Here is a 21,825-nt window from a genome sequence, read left to right as displayed (position 1 = left end):
TTTGAATTTGATATGATGTGTATTTAGCATTTTATGGAGCATTATCCAAAATAAAAGCATCTACTTGTTCATCGTATAATTCTAAAAGTTCCATCATTTTAAGAAAATTGCCTCAATTTTTTTTTTGGTTGTTCATCATGTCCTCTAAATGTACATGTTTAAAGTGTGAGTCAACAAATAATATCTATCGAGGCTTTAAATTTGTTGAAAAGTTTGCCTCCCAATCACCTTCTCCATATGACATAAATGATTTTTCAAATTCTCTAAGCATCTAATAGCAAATCTACAAGCTGAATTTGAATATTTTCCCATATGAGTAAAAAAAGGCACATTATTCCCTATCATTAGCTTTCTTTCAACAATTAAAAACCCTAGATCATGAGTGGAATCTCTAGACAACACTAACTTTAAAATGGCAAGTTAGTGGTGTAATTATAGTTTTTAGATTCAGTTCGGTTTAAGGTTTGGGTTTTGAATTTTGACTGGATCACTGGGTTTTTTAGGTTAATTTTTTTTTTTTAAAATCGAAATGACGTCATTATAGTAAAAAAAAAAAAAAGTCTACGGGTTGCAATTGGGTTTTTGATTGGGTCTTGCCAGATCAACCTGCCAGGACATATCAAATTTTTTTTCTCCTATTTTTTTTAAACCTGGCCTAGTTTTATCCTGGGGCGAATCGTCAGACCGGGCCGGGTTTCAAAAGTATGAGTTTAACACTAAAACTATAATTGTTATAAGAACTCACGTGTAGTTTTGTCTTCCAGGGCTGGGCTGGTTTATGTTTATAGAACCCCCAGACAGACACCCAGTAAAGAAGTATTCTTATCCAACGGCCCAGCATGATAAACCCAAAATCTCCCAACTCCTAACTAAGAGCCATAGACTCCTATGACCCTACCTAACCCTCTATCTCTCTCTTCTTCCACGTGTTCCTCCTCTCCAGTACAACTAGTACTCCGAAATCCACACTCAACCGATTCTAATCATTCCACCTGTTACCCTTTCTTTCTCACAGCCCTAATCACCACCGTTAAACCAAGATACCGCTCACAAATCCAACGGTATGCCGATCTCACAATTTTACTGCGCACTTTAATTTCACCCTTCAGTTATCATCATACGTATGTAAACTATCCACGTGTCCAATGCCCCACGTTTTCAAATTCCATCACCATCACTCATTTCTTGTGTGTGTCTCTCTCTGACATCAAACGAGTAAAAAAGCATATGTTTTCATTTCCTCATGTCAGAAAACTCAAAAAATAAAAAAAATATCACTCACTCTCTTTCTCTCACTCAGACCTATCGTCTTTCAATTAACCGGAACCCTAACTCGATCCACCGGCAAATTAGAGATCCCGGTGAGTTATAAAGTCTCCGGCAACTATTAATTTTCTGTTTCTCTTACTTTACTTAAGTTTAATTAGGTTTTTGAAGAGTGGAAGAGGAAGTTAATTATTTTTCTTGGAGGTCTTGTTGGAAAATAGATGAGCGTACGATTGGGGAAGAGTTAACGGCAAGGATTTCGTCTCCGAATGGAGGGAGGTAGCGTCTCTAGACTTACTTATTCTGGTACTGTTCATTTCCTACTTTTTTTTACTAGTAATAATACAAGCAGATAAGGTTAGAGACTATTTTTTTCTTTAATTTAGTTGCTAATAGTTTTGAAAGCTTGAAAGACCAAGTCTTTTTGTTTTTGGCTTATGAATAATTGGTAATTAGTGCAAAGAAGTTGTTAACATATACTGTTAAAGTAATTAAAGGCTTGAACTAGGGTTTTGTGGAATTCAGTTGCATTCATAAGTTCAGCTGGATTGATTTAGAGAAGAAAAGAAGTTTCTTTTAGATGTTGACGTGGAGTGGAGATTTAACTTGTTTTAAATTCGTAAGATTTTTTTTAGGGCTTAATTGGTGCAGCCTGTTATGAAAGTTCAGGTGACATGCGCGCGCGCACACACATATATAACAAAAAAAAGGAGCAGCAGTTACCCCAAATTACAACACCTATAATACAACTGGCATGGCTATCGGCTAGACAAGTAGAAGATAAAATTTTTTCTTGAAGTTTATTCGAATCTAATATAAATCAAATTTTTTATGCTTACTGAGTCATATAAGTCAAAAATTTTCCATGAAAATCTGCCCAAGTTTTTATTTCTAAGCAAGAAAATTGCGTCTTTGAAGAATGGGAAAAAAAAAATCCATCTTTGTTGTTTTTTAATGTAAGAACATTTTCTCTCGAAAGTATCTTGTCTCTGTAAATTCCAAATTTATATGTATTTAAACTTGGAGATCTGTTTTATTAATAAAGTAAATATGGTCACCCTGTGCTCTTTTGTTTTTTTTCCTGTTGAAGGGTGATGGTGATATGATATTGAATGGCATGTTTCTGATATTGTTTTCACTTGTAATTTATTTTTTTTCAGTTTCATGGGATTCAGGTGGTAAGAACACCTAGTATGACAGAAGGCAAAAAACCCCCTCTGTTTCCTAGTGATTTAAGCTGTTAAAATAGTACTTTCATCGTCCATATGCTCATCTTACAAGATACTGTGAACTATAATGCTTCTTCCTAGGCCACTTGCATCAACTATCTACTTCTATTGTATAACCATGACAATGCATTGGCTGTAAGGTGCCACACAGGATATCTATGAGGCATGCTAGAGGAATCACTCCACATAAGTAGCGCAATTAATGGAAAGGTTGGAGAAATAGAATGGTGATGTTGTAGTGGCGGGTGTTGTTATTTCACACTTTCTGCTAAAAGGTTGTAGAGCAACATGCCATGTTGGGTTAACTTAAGTCATAACTATTAATTATAAAAATTCTGAGCTTGTGTGTCCTGCTTTTAAACCCTGTAAGATGACATTTTGAATTTGTTCTCCTTTGATTGTTGTATTTCTTGTTGTGTTGATATACAGCACGGTGTTTTTCTAATGTGGATATGTGGCCTTTGTACATCTGTAACTGCAATTGACTGGTTTCTTCTCTGTCTCATTGTTCTAGGGATACACCCATGGATTATGATGACAATGATTTTCAAAGCCACAATCTTCATTTAGCGGGTGAAGGAAGCAACAAATTTCCTCCTGTTTTACAGCCATATGCTTTGCCCAAATTTGATTTTGATGACAGTCTTCATGGATCGTTAAGGTTTGATAGTTTGGTTGAGACTGAGGTTTTTCTTGGCATTGAAAATAACGAGGACAACCAGTGGATTGAAGATTACTCTCGTGGTACCAGTGGGATACGGTTTAGTTCAAGTGCGGCAGAGTCTTGCTCTATATCAAGGTGCAACAATGTTTGGTCTGAAGCTACTTCCTCAGAATCTGTGGAAATGTTATTAAAATCTGTTGGCCAGGAAGATAATACTCCTGTACAAACTAATTCTAGGGAATCAGATGCCTGTGATGAACTGGGTTGCATACTAAAGCACATGGAGCCCAGCTTGAAACAGGAAAACAATACACCACCTAAAGTGGAAGTTACAGCAAATTTACAGGTTAAATTTCTGCCAGGTGAGAATGTGGAAGATTTTTCTGTGTTAGATAATGATGCCGGAGGGCAGCAGCCTCTTGATGGTAGTTCTCAGGATCTTAAAGGTGACGTATCTGCTGATAGTGGTTTGGGACCTTCAGTTGACCCATCTGCCATTAGTATAGAGGCCAGACAACCTGTTATCGAAGAGAGTTTGTCAATTGATGGTGATTTTAATAATGTTAATCACAGGGGAGATGATGATTTGGTGAATGGATCTTTGGATGACAGGCTTCAAAAAGGTCCTGCTTCAGGGATGCAGGATGGTGCCTCTGTGCAAATAATTGCTACAGGAAATGATGAGTCAAATATAAAAGATGGTCCAGATAATGTAAATGACACTAATGATGATAGTAAAGTTGTTCTGAAAACTGACACTGCTGAGAATCAGAAAAGGAAACCCATATTAAGTCGAGAGGGCCAAATGGAGGATGAGAATCCTCACTCAAGCGCAGTGGAATCTATGGAAGAAGTGAACATCATTGAAATTAACTCGATTAATTTGGGGGAACCTTCTTGCATAATAGCAAAGGAGCATTCTTGCCTGCCAGAAGACCTAGTGACTTGTGATCAGTCCAAAGTGGATACAGTTGGGGGATCACTGATGGCTGTTGAAGATAATATGATTTTTGAGAGGCGTGAAATTGAGGACTCAAATGGTTCTCAATTGGATAACAAGAACTTAGCTAGCAAGTGTGAGGGATCTCATCTATCTGTTGAAGGCATTGAGCCTTGTGAAGTGAAAGTTGGTGGAACAAGCATTAGCGATATAGGTGGTTTTTCTAGTTTGGCAGCAGGGTGTTCTTCAACTGAAGTTGTTGGAGAAACACATGCTGAGGGCCATGTTTCATCCTCCATGCTTGCTGAATCATTGCAAATATGTGGGGGAAATATGGTTCCTGCTGATGGAAAGGACACCATAGAGCTTCCTTCTAGTAATGCTAGCCCTGAAAACGACTTGATAGCTTCAAGATTACAGTCAGATGCTGCTTCTGACAACAAATCAGGTATATGGTGAAATATTATCCATGGAATATTACATTAAGCCTACAGAATTTATTTATTGCTAAAATCTTTGCTTCTCTTTCTGTTGCATTATCAGACGGCTGCAGAAATGCCAACATGGTAACCTGTGAAGCAATGGATGATGTTTCAGCACCTTCTGGAGATGTCACTAGCACGGATGCAGTTATTGGTCACAAAGATGTCAAAATGTCACCTTTAAGCGGGATAAGTTCAAGTCCATTAGATAAAGAGAAAGAAATTGCAGACAAAATTTCTGTGGAGGCGAGTTTATCTGATCTGAAGACCTCTTCTCAAGTGATAGCTGGATTAGATCCTGTTTCTGTATCTGAAGAAGATGCTTCTTCTGGTGCTGGTAGACAGATGTTATGTGAGTCAGCTGAACAATCTCCATTAATGGTGGATGCTAGTAAAACAGAAGGACCTCAATCAGAAGTAAGTAACAAAGTCAGCATGAATTGCACAAAGGTTATGGAAGTGTGTCCAGTTCTTGGTGACTCAACTGCAAACAAAGGAAATGATGCTGAAGTGCCAGAAAAAGAAAATGATGAAAAGGGATCATCCAAAGTTTTAGGTGAGCAATTGTAATTTAGATAATATGCATGTGAGAATTAAAGTATTTGGTTCTGTTTTATTCTTACCTTGCTGCACTCCCCAAATTGTTTGTGAGGATATGCAAATTCTGATCGTATAGTTTGCTATATCATTTGGATATTTCTGAAGCTAGATGCCATCCACCAATTTTCTGTATTTCTACCTTTATGACCCCATGCTTTTAAACAAAAAAATATCGTATATGGCGGTCTAATTATTTCTGAAGACACTCTGTTTCCGTGAATGGTTATCAATAACTGGTACCTAGAAGTGTTATTTATACTTTGTTTCCTTCCCCCTTTTCTCGTGGTCTTGATATAGATATCCTGATTTGATTAATCCAACTATCTTATTCTGATAAGAACTCCTATGATTATGGCCATCCTTGCTGTAATATTTTTTTTTATTATGCAGAACCAACCTTAAATAATAGTGAGATGCTGGGACCTATCTCCTCAGAAAGGGAAGAGTGTCAGGTGGATACTAGTCTGAAAGGCCAGAAAGAAAATGAAGCTGCCATGATGTGTAGAGATAAAAGTGATGGGAAGATAGCTGTCCCGAGCACAAATGGTTGGCTGTTTATTTATTTCTTGTTATTTTAGTAATTTTTCATTCCTGCTTGCCAGCCTTTGTATTTTATTTAATGGAAAAAAATCATGGATGTCCCAGTATTTTTATACCTTTCAAACTTCGTTTTACCTGTTTTGCTAGATTGTGGAAGTTGTGCTGATGTTGGCAAGCCAACCAGTGGATCCCCTGTTGTCATCAGAGCCGCTGGGGAATTTCAGAGTGAAGGGGACAAAGATGGAGTCAAATGCTCACTGGAGCAGACTTCTGTTGTTGATAGCAATGCCGGCAAAGCTTTGTCCTGTTCTCAGGATCCGAAACAAAATGATGCATCCAAAGATGAGAGGAGCTTCACTTTTGAGGTCAGTCCACTAGCGAATATGCCTCTGAAATCATCTGACAATAAATGGCAGCCATTTTTCAACATACCAGCCACTAAAGTGTCACCGGTAAACTTTCAACATGCACATTCTTTACTACCTTCCCATTATAATCTGACATTAAATCAACATTACCTTTTATGATCCTTATCAATTTGTTCTTTCTTTCTTTTCCTTTTTTTTTTGGCTCCTTTTGAAGATTGTGAATGCTTCTCCATCGGCATCTGGTGTAGTCCAGATAGATCCCAAGATTGCTCAAGACCCTTCTCATGGAAGTCCAAAGGTGTCTGATGTTGCCACTGTGCGTACTGGTTCTAAAGGTACTTCTGAGCGTAAAACAAGACGATCATCTGGTAAGGCCTCGGGAAAGGAAAGTGCCAGAAAAGGAAATCCCACTAAGGAAACTGCTTCTGTGAGACTAGAGAAAGGGGAAAAAATGAGCAATGTCACCCCGGGCCCTTCTGGGATATCACAACATGTGCAATCGAATGAGATGCAGGGCTATGGTCATGTGGATTCCAGTACTATGAAACCATTTGTTCTTGCATCATCCTCATCAAACCTTCCAGATTTGAATTCTTCTGTTTCTCCATCTTTGATGTTTCAACAACCCTTCACAGACTTGCAACAAGTGCAATTGCGTGCCCAGATCTTTGTTTATGGTGCTTTGATGTATGTCTTGCTATTTTTTTCTTATAATATTGTTAGTACCAATTTTCTGTCGTATGTATGGTCAGAGGTGGAAAAATTAATTTAACGGATGTGATTAAGGTGCTTCTGGATGTCTTGGGTGGCATTCATCAACTCCCAGCTCCTCCCATACCATAAGTGAGGAAAGAAATAGGAATAAAAAGTGAAATGAAAATACATTTACTGAACTGATTTTCATTTGTTTATTGGATGTAATGGGTGGCTTTTGAATTTACAGGATTCTTCTGCATGTTACAAAAAACTTCCTGTTTGATGATTATGATTTACCTAAATCTCACTTTAATTTTGTTTGAAATAATTCTTACAGTCAAGGAACAGCTCCAGATGAAGCATATATGATATCAGCATTTGGAGGATCTGGTTAGTGGCACTTTCCCTTGTTTTGCTGTACTTCTTGACTCTAAAAGAGAAAACACGTTTACCTTGACAATGTTCTTGTAGATGGTGGTAAAAGCATCTGGGAGAATGCTTTACGCTTGTCTATAGAACGGCTTCATGGTCAAAAACCTCATCTCACTACTCTGGAGACCCCTTTGCTGTCACGTCCTGGTATCCCTCTGATTTCAAGCTGTTTAATCTTGCTTTAGATTTGGTTGAGTTCTAAGCGTGGCAGAAATGAGATATGTAGGTGCCAGAGCTCCTGATCAAGCAATTAAACAGAGTAATGTTCAAAGTAAAGTAATCTCTTCACCAATTGGTCGAACCAGCATGGGCACTCCTACGATTGTGAACCCCATGGTGCCCCTTTCTTCACCGCTCTGGAGTGTACCTAATCCCTCCAGTGACACATTTCAATCAAGCAGCATGCCAAGGGGTCCATTTATGGATCATCAGCGGGCTCTTTCTCCTTTGCATCTTCATCAAACTCCACAGATAAGAAATTTTGCTGGTAACCCGTGGATATCTCAATCACCCTTTTGTGGTCCCTGGGTTACTTCTCCGCAGACACTTGCACTTGATACAAGTGGTCGTTTTTCTCCACAATTGCCTATTACAGAACCAGTTCAATTGACACCTGTGAAAGACTTAGCCAAGCCAATTACCTCTGGTGCAAAACATGTTTCCCCTGGTCCTGTGGTTCAGAGTGGGACTTCTGCCAGTGTTTTCACTGGGAATTTTCCTGTTCCAGATGCAAAAAAGGTTACAGCATCATCCAGTCAACCTCTTACTGATCCAAAGCCTAGAAAAAGAAAAAAGGCTTCAGTTTCTGAGAGTCCTAGCCAGAATATTTTGCATATTCACCCCCAAACAGAATCAGTTCCTGGTCCTGTTACGAGTTATCCATCAACTTCTATAGCCATGACAACCCCTATTGTCTTTGTTTCTAAATCTCCTACAGAGAAATTTGTTTCTTCTGTATCTCCAACTCCTACTGATATTAGAAAAGGGGATCAAAATGCAGAACAAAGGAATATTTTGTCAGAGGAGACCCTTGATAAAGTAAAGGCTGCAAGGGTGCAGGCAGAGGACGCCGCTAATCTTGCTGCTGCTGCTGTTACTCAAAGACAGGAAATATGGAATCAGTTAGATAAGCATAGAAATTCTGGGTTATCACCAGATGTTGAAACCAAACTAGCTTCTGCAGCTGTTGCAATAGCAGCAGCAGCTGCTGTTGCGAAAGCAGCAGCTGCAGCTGCCAATGTTGCATCTAATGCTGCACTGCAAGCAAAACTGATGGCTGATGAAGCAGTAGTTTCTGGTGGTTACACCAATCCCAGTCAAGACAATGCAATTTCTGTTTCTGAAGGCATGGAGAGTTTGGGGAGGACTACTCCTGATTTTGTCCTGAAGGGTGATGATGGGACAAACAGTTCCAGTTCAATCCTTGTTGCTGCAAGGGAGGCTGCTAGACGAAGAGTTGAAGCAGCTTCTGCTGCTGCAATAAGAGCTGAGAATATGGATGCTATTGTTAAGGCTGCTGAGCTGGCTGCAGAAGCTGTGTCCCAAGCTGGGAAGATAGTTTCTATGGGCGATCCTCTGTCACTGAATGAGCTAGTAGCTGCAGGTCCAGAGGGCTATTGGGAAGTGGCCCAAATAAACAATGAGCTGGGCTCTAAATCAAATGATATAGGTAGAAAAACTATCAACATAAATACTGTTGGAGAAGGACCAGACACTTCTCCTGTGCTGGGTAAGAAAGAGACACAGGTCAATAACTATGGGAAACCACCTGTTCCAACAGAGGGGTCCACTGTGGACCATGCAAGATTGGTAGATGCTTTCTCAAATTCTGGTGCAGCCACTTTGAAGGATGCTAAAGGACGAAAGGGCTACAAGGTGTCTGAATCTGAGGATGGTTCGAGATCTTTGGGAACTACAGTAGACTATAATTGTATCAAGGAAGGGTCCCATGTAGAGGTTTGAAATTGCCATCTTTCCTTGAGTTCTATTAGTAGAAGTGTAAAGCTTTAATTTATACAGCTTGTTTATGTTTTCACCTTTCCTTTGTAGTCTATTGTTGAGCCTGTTCTGATATTGATGTTTGCTTGTGTTAGATGGTTTTGTGTTCCTTGTTATGTTTCTTTGAGGTTTGTTTGCCTTGGGTCTTTGTTAACATGCCGTATTGTTTGCTTTCCCAGGTTTTCAAAGATGGGAATGGATATAAAGCAGCCTGGTTCTCAGCCAAAGTGATGGATTTAAAAGATGGGAAAGCATATGTGAGTTATACTGACCTTTCATCAGCTGAAGGTGAGTCAATTGTTTTTATTATCAATCTATGGATTAGGAATTGGTAGATTGTTGATGCTTCTGAATCCAGAAAACTTGGTGAAGCTTAGTGCTCATTTTCCATTTGCTGCATGTGCCTTTTGGCTTATGTATGATAGCTTGAAGAATGAAAGATGTGGCCTGTATGTATGTGTTGCCACAACTTCTGATGGGTGCACAGTTGCCTTAATATTTTTGGCCATGGAGCTAATTTTGTGAATGTTCTTACCTCTGGTTATTTTAATGTGTAAAGATCTGTATGAAACTATGATGAACATACCAGGAGTTATAGGACAACTGAAATGGGGGTTAATTTGATGCACAAGATAGGATCTATAGTAGTGTCGTGTTCAACAGTGTCAAGCAGGTGTTGTTAATCCCCTGTGCATGCTTAACCAAGTGATCTGAGAGAATTTTCTTGTTGAATTCTATTGTTGGCTTCCTGCTCATCACAGCCACTGGAAAGTAACTTGTTGGAAGAAGAGAATAATTGAAGCATTGGTATTTTTGCACCCATGCATTGATGTCAATTTATCAAACTTTATTTTTTTGAATATGTCCTGCAGGCTCAGAGAAGCTAAAGGAGTGGGTGGCACTTAAAGGTGAAGGAAATGAAGCACCAAAAATACGAATTGCTCGCCCTGTAACTGCCATGCCATTTGAAGGAACAAGGAAGAGACGGCGAGCTGCCATGGTGGACTATATTTGGTCTGTTGGTGACAAAGTAGATGCATGGATACAAGATAGGTATGTTTATATGCATGGATACAAGAGGGTGGTACTGACATTTGACAGGAAATTTCAAAACACATATATAAAGCCAAATATGTTTGATGTAGAAAAGATGAACAAAATCACCAAATAAAAAAAGTTGATGTAGAATAGAAATCAAAATCTCCAACAAGGGAGACTCAATCTTGCAGGGATTTAATCAAGAAAGACTCAATCTTGGAGAAAATTCAACTCTTTTTTGAATCAATAATAATTCATAAAAAATGAATGTCTGCAGCACCCAATAAAAATAGGAAACATAAAGAAACTAGAATGTTAGAATTAAACTTAACTTTTTCTAAAAGTAGACTAAAAAAATCTACTGCATGGGCCTGTGTGAATGTTTCTGATACAAAATTGCAGGAGAAAAACATAGAGAATATCTCACAACTGGATGCAATTCTGATTGGTGAATAACTAAGTTTTAGCCCTATGCATGTCCAGGTGCTATTGTATCATGCAATTAATCTCTTCAATCAATTTTAATTAAAATTTTTATGTATGTTTTCCTTATGCTAAACTTCTATTTTTTTATGTATTATAAATAGCAAAAACTGAAAGACATTTTAGCTTGAAACATCTCCCTCAGTGGGAAAAAAGAAAAAAGAAAAAAAAAACGCTTTTCAGCAAGATTATATTAGGATAGCAAGTTCTCCTGTTAACTTTGGAAGAGAATATCAGTGTATAAAAGGTGGAGTCCATGCCATGTCTTATGTAAGGGTTGTGAATGACGAATCATCATTCCCTCTGTTAACTTAACTGAAAGCTTCACTTCTATTCTCATGGTCTTCCCTCTATTGTCCTCTAATGAATATATTTCCCATCTTTTGTGCTGTGAGGGCATACTGGTGTTGTTCTGATGATTGTGCCATTTTTCAGTCCGCCCATATAGTTTATACTGTTGCAACTGTGGTTTGGCTCTTTTTAGATCATGCTACTCGTATTTTCTGTTTTGATATGTGAGATATTCTTCAGCTTTCTCTATTTTATTTTTCAGCTGGTGGGAAGGAGTGGTCACTGAAAGGAGCAAGAAAGATGAAACCATGCTAACAGTCAATTTTCCAGGTATGGACGATTGGTGGTGTAGTTGAATGAATAAACCACATGTTTGTATGCTTTCTGCTATTGGATGTAGAGTTAGCATTTCACATGAATCTGTGTCACTCTGCTTCCAGTTCAAGGAGAAACATCAGTGGTTAAAGCATGGCATCTACGCCCTTCTCTCCTTTGGGAAGATGAGAAATGGGTTGAATGGTCTGGTTCAAGAGTAGGCACTCACTCTACCAATGGGGTACATTCATTTGATATCTCACTGAGTATTGACCTGAAGATTTTCATTTCTTGCTTGCACTGACACAAATTTGATGTTTCAGGGTGATACACCACAAGAAAAACGACCAAGGGTGCGGGGCCCTGTGGTGGATGCCAAAGGGAAGGATAAGTTGCCGAAAGGTTTGGATTCTGTGGAAACTGATAAACCTGCTGAACCTACTTTACTGGATTTAGCTGCTCATGAAAAATCGTTCAATATTGGGAAGAGTATGAAAGATGGGAATAGACCGGATGCACTCAGAATTGCACGGACTGGGTTGCAGAAGGAAGGATCAAGAGTGATCTTTGGTGTACCGAAGCCTGGGAAAAAAAGAAAGTTTATGGAAGTGAGCAAGCATTATGTTGCAGATCGGAGCAGCAAAAACAATGAAGTAAATGATCCAGATAAGTTTGCTAAATATTTGATGCCTCAGGGATCTGGATCCCGTGGATGGAAGAATACTTTAAAAACTGAATCACTTGAAAAACGAACAGCTGCATTAAAGCCCAAGGTTCTCAAGTCAGGAAAGCCACAGAATGTTTCTGGTAGAACAATTGCACAGAAGGACAACTCATTGACTACTGCAGTTTCTGCTTCTGATGGTGCTGCTACAGATCATGTTGCAAAGAACAAGCCTTCTACAAGCCATGTTGAAAATATGTCCGAAAAACATGCCTTGACTGACTTTCAGCCCTTATCTATCTCTGTGGGAGGAGCAGAGGGTCAAATATTTTCATCCTCTTCTCTTTCTTCAGATACACTTTCCTCTAAGAAAATGTCCACAACCACAACAAATGCTAAACCTCCACGGGGAAGTAAAGGAAAACTTGCTCCTGCTGATGGAAAGTTTGGCAGAATTGAGGAGGACAAAGTTCTCATTGGCAGTTCTTCAAAATCAACCTCTGATGTTGCTGAGCCCCGGAGGTCTAACCGCAGAATTCAGCCTACGTCAAGAGTAAGTTTTAGAGCTCTTACTTCATATCCTATGTCTTTATTCTCCTCCCTGGACCTGCATCTGCGAGGGTAGTACTGGGTAATGGCCTTCATTGATTTTGAACCATTTGATGTAGTAGTATGCACCTCAGTTTGTTGCATCAAATCAATTTTCATGTGGTTGTTAACATTCTCCCATCCATACAAAGCAACCTGGTTTCTTCCTCACCCCCTTTCCCTGGGGCCAATAGCCATGTGGAAAATGTAGCTTCCTTTTGACAATCCCATGTTGATAAGAGGATTTCTACTCACCCTTGCATATTATAGCAAGTCCACAATGTCCAGAGGCTCTTGGTGCATCTCCTTCTGGAAGATGTGTTTCTCTACTTTGTATTTGTTCAGTGAACACTTTACAGTCCTAAAAAGAGGTGTAACAAATTAAAATTGAGGAGTTGTGGATAGAATTCAAAGATGTTCTTTATCTCATTACAAATTTCCCTTGAGTTGTGCTTATTGCTGGTGGAAGTGGAACCATGTGCTTATTCCAGTTAGTTTTATAAATGGTCCTTGAATGGTGAATTTCAAGATGAGAAATTTGAAGAAAGTTCTTTAAGATTGTTGGGTTTCATCTATTGCCATTTTCTTAGGATATTCTCTGTAACAGTTCCACGTGGTATCAGTCATGGCTTTTCAACATGGAGAACTTTTCTGCTCTTATTATCCTTTTTGCGGCACTTGTTTCTCAAGTAGATTAACGTCTTAATGCCTTTGAATTCATGTACTGACAGGCTTATTTATCAATCTTCTTGTTCACAGCTATTAGAAGGGCTACAAAGCTCCTTGATGGTCACAAAAATTCCATCTGTATCACATGACAGAAGTCAGAAAAATAGGACTGCTGCTAGAGGTAACATCTCCTTGCAGAATTCACTGGGTATTTTAGGCTTCTATGTGCATTTGTACGTGATTGAAAAATCATAAATTGTTGCAGGGAATAACCATGGTTGAGAGAACTCTTGCAATGATGAGATCCAGTGCAAAGAAGCTCAATGGTCGCCGGACAACACACCAAGAGTAGTTGTTGTGTATATTTATAATAGAGGAGTTAGCTAGGAATGGAAATTCTGCTTCCTTGGGTATAATGACATGTAGTTGGTAGGTGTTCATATTAATTCTAGTTTATTTGCAATGATGATTTGATCTCCTAGCATTTGCCTTAAGGGTTGTATATGGAAAATCTCCATGTAGTTTGGCTTGAAATTGCGGGAAACTTTACTAATCAATCTCATGTATACCTTTTGAATTCCCTTTTTAGGTGATCAGTGTTTTGTGGGGATGGTCATTTTCACAATCAATAAGCTTTAGTTTCCTGTATGGAATTTACTATTAAATTTTAGTGAGGGAGACTGATTGAACTGCTAGGGGTCCCTAGTAACTAGTTGACTCTATTACATCGATCGATGGCGACTTAAGCTGCCACATTCCTTGTAAAAGATCATGGTTATCGACCTCATACATCCATCCATCCATCCATCCATGCATTAAGTGGATTCTACTCCTATTGATTCTCCAACTTCGGGAAATTTTCCTTAAAGCTCTTTAACTTCCAAGAGCTGGTGATTACTTGCAGATCTATTGTATGATCTCATCTCCATAACCTGTTTCTCGGTGTAAGTAAGCTTTGCTTGTAAACTTGCAGAATCAATGATATGCTGCGAGTCTATAGGTTAACATTCTGCAGGAAGGCATCAAAACCTTGGTGTAGAAAGTCTTGTGAGAGATGGGTTCACTATATAGGAATTTACTAGATCAACTTTTTTATTGGTATGTTTGCTTTCTCTTCAAGTGGTCACATGGGTTTTAACTTCTTCCTTGAAACATAACTAATCGTAGACCCACCCATTTAACGGGTGGTTAGTTGTGATATGGTATTTATTTTAAAATGTCTCTGAAGTAATTTACTAATATATTATTAATTTCACAATCAAACTTACTGAATGCATGTTGTGTATTTGTATTTCTTTCTTGATTTTTACAAGGTGAGAAATTAATTGATTGCACCGGCAGCAAAAATAAAATTATTGCAATAACATCGCTCCTTGTAGATTTTCCATTTTTTTTTATGGCAACTGTGTAATGTGCACTTGAAACAGAGGCGGCCTGTGTGGATAAAAATCAACAATCGGATGGCAAAAGAGTGCCATGTTATTGCAATAAAAAAAATACTTGCAAGTCCTTGAGCTTTTCCTTTCGCATTGCAAAAATACTGCAGTGGCAAACAATTTCACAGCATCCCGCTGCCAGTTTCATCTAAAACGGGTGTGGAGAAACTAAGAACATGATGACACAATAAAGTCAGACTTGGTTGATGCAACCAAACAAGTTCCATTGACTTCGACATGCCTACAAACAGGTTTCCCTAGCAAAACTATCTATGAACAATTGCAGCTCATTGAAGTTCCCTGTCTCCTGTACATAAACCCAGTTCATTCGCTGATCCAATCACCGTTACTGAACAGAAAAGGAAAGCAGATACTAAATTCAAGAAGGCTTAAATTATGATGCCGCAATGATTTTTTTTTTTGTGCCAGCATGAAATAGTGACATGCTCGGAAGATGAAATGTAGGAGGCATAAATTTGTGCCTGCTATTAACCAGGAGTTGCCTTCATTTGTACCTTTAGTCAGGAAAATTTTCAATGTCCTTGTTCTCTCTTGAAAGATATTGGTTCTTCTATGCTTCTCTTCTTCAATCTCTGGAGGCTTTTGTCACCTTGATTCTCCCCAACATACTTGGAATCAACATTTTCCTTCAAGTTCATATGAATTCTATCTGACAGTAGATCTTCGCCCTTTCTGTTTTCATCATCCGTAAATGGCTTCTCACAGATACAAGATGGATATTCATGAAAGTCACCTCGTCCAGGCCTCACCTCATCGGGTTCTCCCATAAATCCTCTCTGGCTTGCTTTCACCTTTTTGGCAAATGTATCCCAGTCCATCCGATCCCTTGCCTTGAACAATGCACTGAGCTTCTTTGCATTTGGTCTGATGGTCCTCTTATGCCCAGCATATCTCCTAGGATCCATTATATAAGAGAAACAAAAATTAGTGCAGAGAAAAGGTATGTTAAAACGAGAATAGTGAATTATATAAGAGTAACTTCTACAAAAAATAATGTAATAAATGAAATGGCATGGATTATTACAAGCAAGATTTTTCACATTTTGGAATTGGATTTCTATCATGTTGGGGAATAATAATTATGGAAGGAATAATTAATAATGCACGAATCATAAAAGGTGCATCATATAGTAAACAACTATTAGTAAATGTTTAAGCATCCCTTAAATTACTCGGGTATATAATGTCTAGAATCTTTTATTCTTTTATTTTTATTATTTTTGCAAAACATCCCTAGAACCACTCATTATACAAGGTCTGGAATGCCTTATATCACCATACATTTGATTATAATGACAATAAAAATCAGGTATTCACAAAAACAAATCTTCATGAGAAAATATTATACTATGATCCAAAAATTCAAGCTCATTCAACACATCACTCTCATGATAGACAATGTAGAAAATAGAGGCACTAATATTTTCTCAAAATTAACTTTCTTGACAATTCAAATTTAAATCACTAATTCCTTCCTCATCGTCATATCAAATTGAAAACCACAAACTAATTTTAAGCTTGAGCATATTCAAGAAAAATGAATAAATACAAGGACTAGTATTCTCACCTTCGACCAGCAAGAATCTTGGCCATGTTCCCGTTGTTATTTGTGACAAAGACATCACTCTCATCACAGACAATGTAGTCAATGGCTGCCATGCGAGAGGAAAATGGAAAAAAAGATTTCAGCTCTTTGATTGCAAGCATCTCCTTCGTATAGAAGTTTGGGAAGAGTTCTCTAAGGGGTCTCAAAGTCTCTTCCCCACCGTATATTTCTCCAGATGCAACATAGAGGTATGTGTCGTTAGCAAAACCAAGGGCACGCAGCATTAATCCCACTTCATGAGGAGTGAGTGGACATTTTCCTCTCTCACGCTCTCCATCAGGGCTTAAATCCTAAAACATTGCAAGCATATATCTGGGGTAAATAAAACAAATAAAGAATCATCTGAATCCATCTTAAAAAAGGCAGTCCTCATTTCTCCAGGTAATTACAAGAGCATGACTCAATGGGTTGAGAATCTTTATATAAATACAAAATTGGAGGTTACAAACGAATAGCATTCTTTTCTTACAGGTAATGTTGCCCATCTTTTTCTTATTTCACCAAGCTCAAATCTCTCCTTTTCACCCCCACCAAAGTAACACCCAGAAAACGCAAGCATGTCAGGTTCAAACCTGTAATTTTAAACAGTTGGGCCATGAACATATAAATCCAAATATACACAGAGCTCACCACCTGTCTATAAAGTGTCAACATGTAAAGACCTATGCTCATAAAACTCAAACATATGGATATGATAGTAATGCAGCTGAAATCCTTGCTAGAAAGCTAGAAAAAAGAGAGTGAGATGCAGAAAGCAGTTCTTCTATACAAGTGGTCTGTTCATGCTCCTTTAGCATTCATTAGTTGCATAGAAAATTTGATAAGCATCTCTACCACAGCCTAGAATAAAATACACACAATAAAATCCAAGTGTTTTCTTTCCTATTATCTTCTCACACGTGCACACGCACATGTGTGCGTGTGACGAGGGTGAGAAGGGGGTGTCATGTATCAAATAGTTGTGCATTACATGAAAGTTAGTAAATGGTCTAGAATCTAGAGGAGACTCTAGCCAAGATAGGATCCCAAAATCATAATTTTTAGCACCTGTCCCCCACAGCTGCCTTGACCGTTAATTGGGGAAGAGATAGACATATTATGCAACCATGTTATTGACATTAAAGCAGCAGAATAGTCTATTTTCCCTCAGATTAGACATGTCAATTAAATTTTGAAGTAAAGGATACAAACCTCAAATGAATTGCAATATAACGTTTTGCCATCTTTTGCATTTTTTTCACGAGTCTCTCTCCAATTTCTTGTATGGGTTTTGTAAATCTTAAAGCATGATAATTAGCCCGGCAGCGCAACTTTTGCAGCTCTTCGTCAAGGTTACTTGCAAGCCTATAGTCAAACTTCGTCAACTGCACAGCCTGCAAAAATTCATATCCTATTGCCTCACTAGAACATATCAATAAAATACTTCACGCCACACTAGAACATATCAATAAAATACTTCACACCACGAAGAAAGAGACCTGGATTTCCAAAACTTTAAAGAGAAACACAAGGGCATGTAAAGGCGGTGATAACTAACTGGAAACTATCATATTAAAAAGAATAATTACAAACTGCGGAGAGTGCCTTACACGTCTCCTTAATAATATTGGCAGAACTTGATCCAGATAATACTCAGGAGGGGATTTTCTTGGGACACGCATGGTATATGGGGGTTTTTCCATTGACCTCATGACTTTGTCAGGAACTCTTTTCACAATGGTGACATCTTTTGCAAGGTAAGAAATGAACCAATCAACGTCAAAAATGTTGACAAAGTCACTGCATACAAAGGGACATATTTGATTAGGCAACGGGTGTAAAGTTTAATATAAAGAACGCAAATATGAGAAAGAAAGAAATGATCTTCCAGATTAAATACGAGGCAAATAGAATAACAAATCCCAACTTACCTATCATCCTTCCAATAGGAGTGATGATCTAGCTCAGGCACAACTAATGTAGCATTAAGAATCCGTGCAACAACCACAGCATCTGTTATCTAAGCATTGTCATTTTCAAAAACACAACACATTAACATTCGGGCAAGAAAAATATATAACCCTATTTGATAAAACACTCTGAACCAAAAGATAACCCTCACTTACTCCTGTTCTTTGTTGGTTCAACCCTCCGCTTGCAGCAATAAGCAAATAGCCATTTGATGCCCGCTCACGTACGGCAGCTACACATAGACTTAGCTTTGTTAGAAAGTTTGAACTCAAGTAGAATGTCTCAGTATCTTGTTCAGACTTGAAAGGAAATAACAGAACTAATAAAATCTACTCTAACAACCACTGATTCTGTGATTCAATCCAGACAGAGCGAAATTGAACTTGTATTGTTACCAGAAGCAAACATTCCAGTAAAAGCAACTTAAAAAGAAATTTTGAACATACGAGGAAAATTACGCCCTCTTTCGCTACATCCATAGAAGAGATTCGAGTATTTTGATTTCCAAATATCAATTGCTTCACGTCGCCTTCCCTCCTGCAACACCATCCATTGCCACTTTACATTAACCCAATCTCTAAAAACATTCACACTTCCTATTTTCACTAAAAAATTCTACTTTTTTTTATATAAAAAAAAACAACATTGCAATTCAGAAAATAAGAAAATGGGGAAACTTGTGATTAATTAATACAGTACCAGCCTAGAGTAGAAGAGGCTGCGCTTGACTAATCGTTGAGAGTACCACTCAAGATCAGAAGCTACGTGTCCAGTGAAGAGAGAAACCAATCCCAAACCAAACAGCATCAAACCGCAAACAAGTGACCACGGTACCTTCCTCCGGTGCTGCTGGGTCGCCGAAGATCTCCACCACCGCCAGTCATTGTAAATATTTTGATTATATTGATAATGTTTTCCGTTTGATTGGTTAGAAAGCGCCAGGTTCGGTTTTTCCGATAACAAGCTAAGCCTCCAAGCCTTGTTGGCCACTCCCATTCACTCCTATTTCCGGTTCCGCCCCTGTTTTCATCCTTTAATTTACTCAATTTTCCGCCGCCGCCGCCGCCATGCTGCTGATCATGAAAAATGAGAGCAGAAGAGGCAGGGTATAACAGTCAAACAATAAAGCGAATTGTGTAGAGATAATGGAAATCCTAAAAAATGAGGTTTGTTCAAAGATCAGACTAATAGACTACTGCTAATGTTTATGGATTTCTTTTTCAATTTTTCGAAATGTGGAACACTGTAGAAGAGCTTTTCTTCTTTGGCTCCAGAGAGATAGAGAGGGCCTGTCTGTGTTGGAAAGTGAAGCTTCGTGATTTTAGGTTTTCAAAATGGAGAGATTAATTAATTAATTGTAGTATTTGTTTCTTTCAATGAAAAAGCAAAAACAGGAAAGTGAAAGAAAGCGGCTTTTTAAAGAAGGGAGAAACTAACAGAATACTCCGTTAACGAGAAAAGAACGTTAGTTAGATTAGATGGTTATATTTAACGGGGTTGAGGGGTATAAGTGGAACTATGCCATAAATAAGCGGTTGCTCTTGTTATAAACCATCACATAACATGCCATGCTATAGATATGATAGATAGATAAATAATACACTAGTTGCAGTTCATACTTCATAGATTTACTTTTATTATTATTGTTACCCGTAGATTCATTATTATTTCACTTCAACCCTAAAATACTCAGTTTTACCATTATAGTTTTGGAGATTCTCAATTTCACCCTTCATTTTTTAATAACCGATCAAATATAATGACGGGCCCACTTTTATATTTATTTACTTGTTTAGGTTCTTAAATATTTCTATGATGTATTATCACATATTTGGGAATTTGAGATGACAAACTAATAAAAAAACTGAGGTATTCTAGCTACCTATAAAAAATTTAGAAAAATATGGGAGCAAAAGTGGGAAAATTTAAGCTTTTAGCAGTAAAGGTAAGATATTGGCTAATCTGCAGATATAAACCTGAAGTTTACCTTTTATTTCTGTATCTGTGTATAACTAGGGTATTTGAAAATACGTTAGTAATTGCTTGTAGATTTTGAAACACAATACCAAACGAGAGCTAGATGTCTACCATATTATCATGTAGATTTTCTTAAACATAAAAAAAAATGTTGAAGTGTTGGGAAACTCTTTGTAATTATTATTAAATCTAGCTTAGTGAGTGAACCTTAAATAAGAATATATTAGATTATTTTTTTTATATTTGGTTCCTATAATTTTAGGTATTTATGTTGAATTGGCAGAAAACTCTTTGTAATTATTATTAATTTTTTATATTTGGTTCCTATAAATAATTTTTTACAAGAAAATATTATTAAATCTAGTTTAGTGAATTAAATTTTATTTTCTTATATTCCAGTCTCTATAAGTAGAGAGGAGTGGGAAGTTGACAAAAGAGTATAAGAGATAAAGCTTAGGAATAATCACATTCTAATCACATAAAAAAAAATCAATATTGATGTCGATGGATTTATGAGAAGAGAATTTGATGAAAATAGTTTTGTTCTTTAACCATGCAAGAAAAAAGTAGAATGGAATCTAGGAAGGGTTTTTTTTTATTATTTGGTTTAATTTTGAGTTTTTAGACTAATTAAATGGTGTTTTGGGATTGTAAATGGTATTATTTAGGTTTCTACAATGTTTTTGATGTTTTTAAGCAAAAATATGTTGAGATTGGATTTTAAAGGTCTAAATGCTTGAACTATGGTTTTTCAATCATCTTGTTCCAATGAAGGACATGTCGTCTATATGTTTAAAAACACCTTGAGCTAATTTTTTTGGCCTATATGTGCGTTGGCTTTTTTCTTTGAGGTAAGGCACACGGGCTAGTCCTTCTAGTCCCAAGCATCCTAACCTTTTTGATAAAATTCCTTTAATTTTTTTTAATTATTGAATAAAACTATCTTAAAATTAAATTATTAAAATAATATTTCATAAACTATCCGATTATGCTATATTTTTCAAATAAGACTAGAGTTTTTTTTTATGATAATACTAGTAGGATCTTCTAAACAAAATTACTCACAAATATTCAATAAGAATAAAATATTTATTTTATTATTATTAGTTTTTTATATAATTTCATTAAAATTAATTATTTTTTTTTTTTGTGAGATTACATATTATCGAGTCATGATTTTGTTTTTGTTCTTTAATTGAAATTTTCTTTTCAGATAGTGATATATATTTATTTTAAAAACAAAGCTTCTAATTAAAAAATAATTTCTTTTAAAAAATTAGAAATACATCAATTAAGAAATGAAGTTTTGGTTAAAGAGATACATTTTTTTTCTCTCCTTAATTCAAATCATTGGAAATTTTTATGAGTTTTTATTTTAACTAACTTTAGTTTTTATTCAAAAAACCATACTACTAATAAAAAAAGTTTTTCGTTAAAAGAAAAGGAATGCATGAATAAATAAATGAATTTTTGGCTGAAAATTACATTTTCTTTCCTCTATAATTTTAAATTTTTTGAATTATTTTAATTATCTCGTAATTAAATAAAAATATATTCCTAAATGTATCCTGC

At 37.0% G+C, this 21,825-nt stretch overlaps 2 protein-coding genes across 10 annotated transcripts; one reads left to right on the top strand and one right to left on the bottom strand.

Annotated features, from left to right (window-relative positions):
- Window positions 1-1,202: 1,202 nt before the first annotated feature.
- LOC118062963 (protein SWOLLEN 1) lies at window positions 1,203-13,851 on the top strand. Of its 9 annotated transcripts, none has more exons than XM_073407840.1 (17): window positions 1,203-1,361; window positions 1,488-1,545; window positions 3,010-4,547; window positions 4,697-5,137; window positions 5,572-5,727; window positions 5,869-6,173; window positions 6,304-6,776; window positions 7,123-7,175; window positions 7,257-7,364; window positions 7,444-9,173; window positions 9,395-9,503; window positions 10,088-10,268; window positions 11,290-11,357; window positions 11,468-11,583; window positions 11,666-12,559; window positions 13,354-13,444; window positions 13,529-13,851. In XM_073407840.1, the coding sequence occupies exons 1-17, from the start codon at window positions 1,244-1,246 to the stop codon at window positions 13,543-13,545; spliced, it is 6,456 nt and encodes a 2,151-aa protein (XP_073263941.1). In that variant the 5' UTR covers window positions 1,203-1,243; the 3' UTR covers window positions 13,546-13,851. The 9 variants fall into 9 exon arrangements, with proteins under 9 accessions (XP_073263941.1, XP_073263942.1, XP_034932751.1 ...); XM_073407841.1 differs by having other exon boundaries at window positions 4,643-5,137; window positions 5,869-6,086; XM_035076860.2 differs by having other exon boundaries at window positions 4,643-5,137.
- A 909-nt stretch (window positions 13,852-14,760) lies between these two features.
- Window positions 14,761-19,647, bottom strand: LOC118062965 (O-fucosyltransferase 29). Its single transcript, XM_035076867.2, has 9 exons — window positions 18,976-19,647; window positions 18,723-18,813; window positions 18,432-18,508; window positions 18,237-18,325; window positions 17,916-18,105; window positions 17,518-17,699; window positions 16,796-16,898; window positions 16,288-16,616; window positions 14,761-15,614 (listed from the first exon to the last, which is right to left on the bottom strand). Exons 1-9 carry the CDS (start codon window positions 19,270-19,272, stop codon window positions 15,233-15,235), a joined length of 1,740 nt encoding a protein of 579 aa, XP_034932758.1. The 5' UTR covers window positions 19,273-19,647; the 3' UTR covers window positions 14,761-15,232.
- Window positions 19,648-21,825: the final 2,178 nt, after the last annotated feature.

Source organism: Populus alba, chromosome 3, assembly GCF_005239225.2.
Source record: "Populus alba chromosome 3, ASM523922v2, whole genome shotgun sequence".
Lineage (NCBI taxonomy): Eukaryota > Viridiplantae > Streptophyta > Magnoliopsida > Malpighiales > Salicaceae > Populus > Populus alba.
The sequence above is the reverse complement of the archived record's forward strand: the minus strand, read 5'-3'. Positions and strand labels throughout refer to the sequence as shown.

What these genes read in the sequence shown, in the direction of transcription:
- LOC118062963 (XM_035076860.2), top strand. Translation starts at nt 1,244, where the DNA reads ATGTCAGAAAACTCAAAAAATAAAAAAAATATCACTCACTCTCTTTCT. An exon ending in GATGCATGGATACAAGATAG is followed by an intron (nt 10,269 to 11,289) that starts GTATGTTTATAT and finishes TTTATTTTTCAG; the next exon opens with CTGGTGGGAAGGAGTGGTCA. An exon ending in GCTAACAGTCAATTTTCCAG is followed by an intron (nt 11,358 to 11,467) that starts GTATGGACGATT and finishes CTCTGCTTCCAG; the next exon opens with TTCAAGGAGAAACATCAGTG.
- LOC118062965 (XM_035076867.2), bottom strand. Translation starts at nt 19,272, where the DNA reads ATGGGAGTGGCCAACAAGGCTTGGAGGCTTAGCTTGTTATCGGAAAAA. An exon ending in AAAGATGGGCAACATTACCT is followed by an intron (nt 16,617 to 16,795) that starts GTAAGAAAAGAA and finishes GCAATGTTTTAG; the next exon opens with GATTTAAGCCCTGATGGAGA. An exon ending in AAGATTCTTGCTGGTCGAAG is followed by an intron (nt 15,615 to 16,287) that starts GTGAGAATACTA and finishes AATGGATCCTAG; the next exon opens with GAGATATGCTGGGCATAAGA.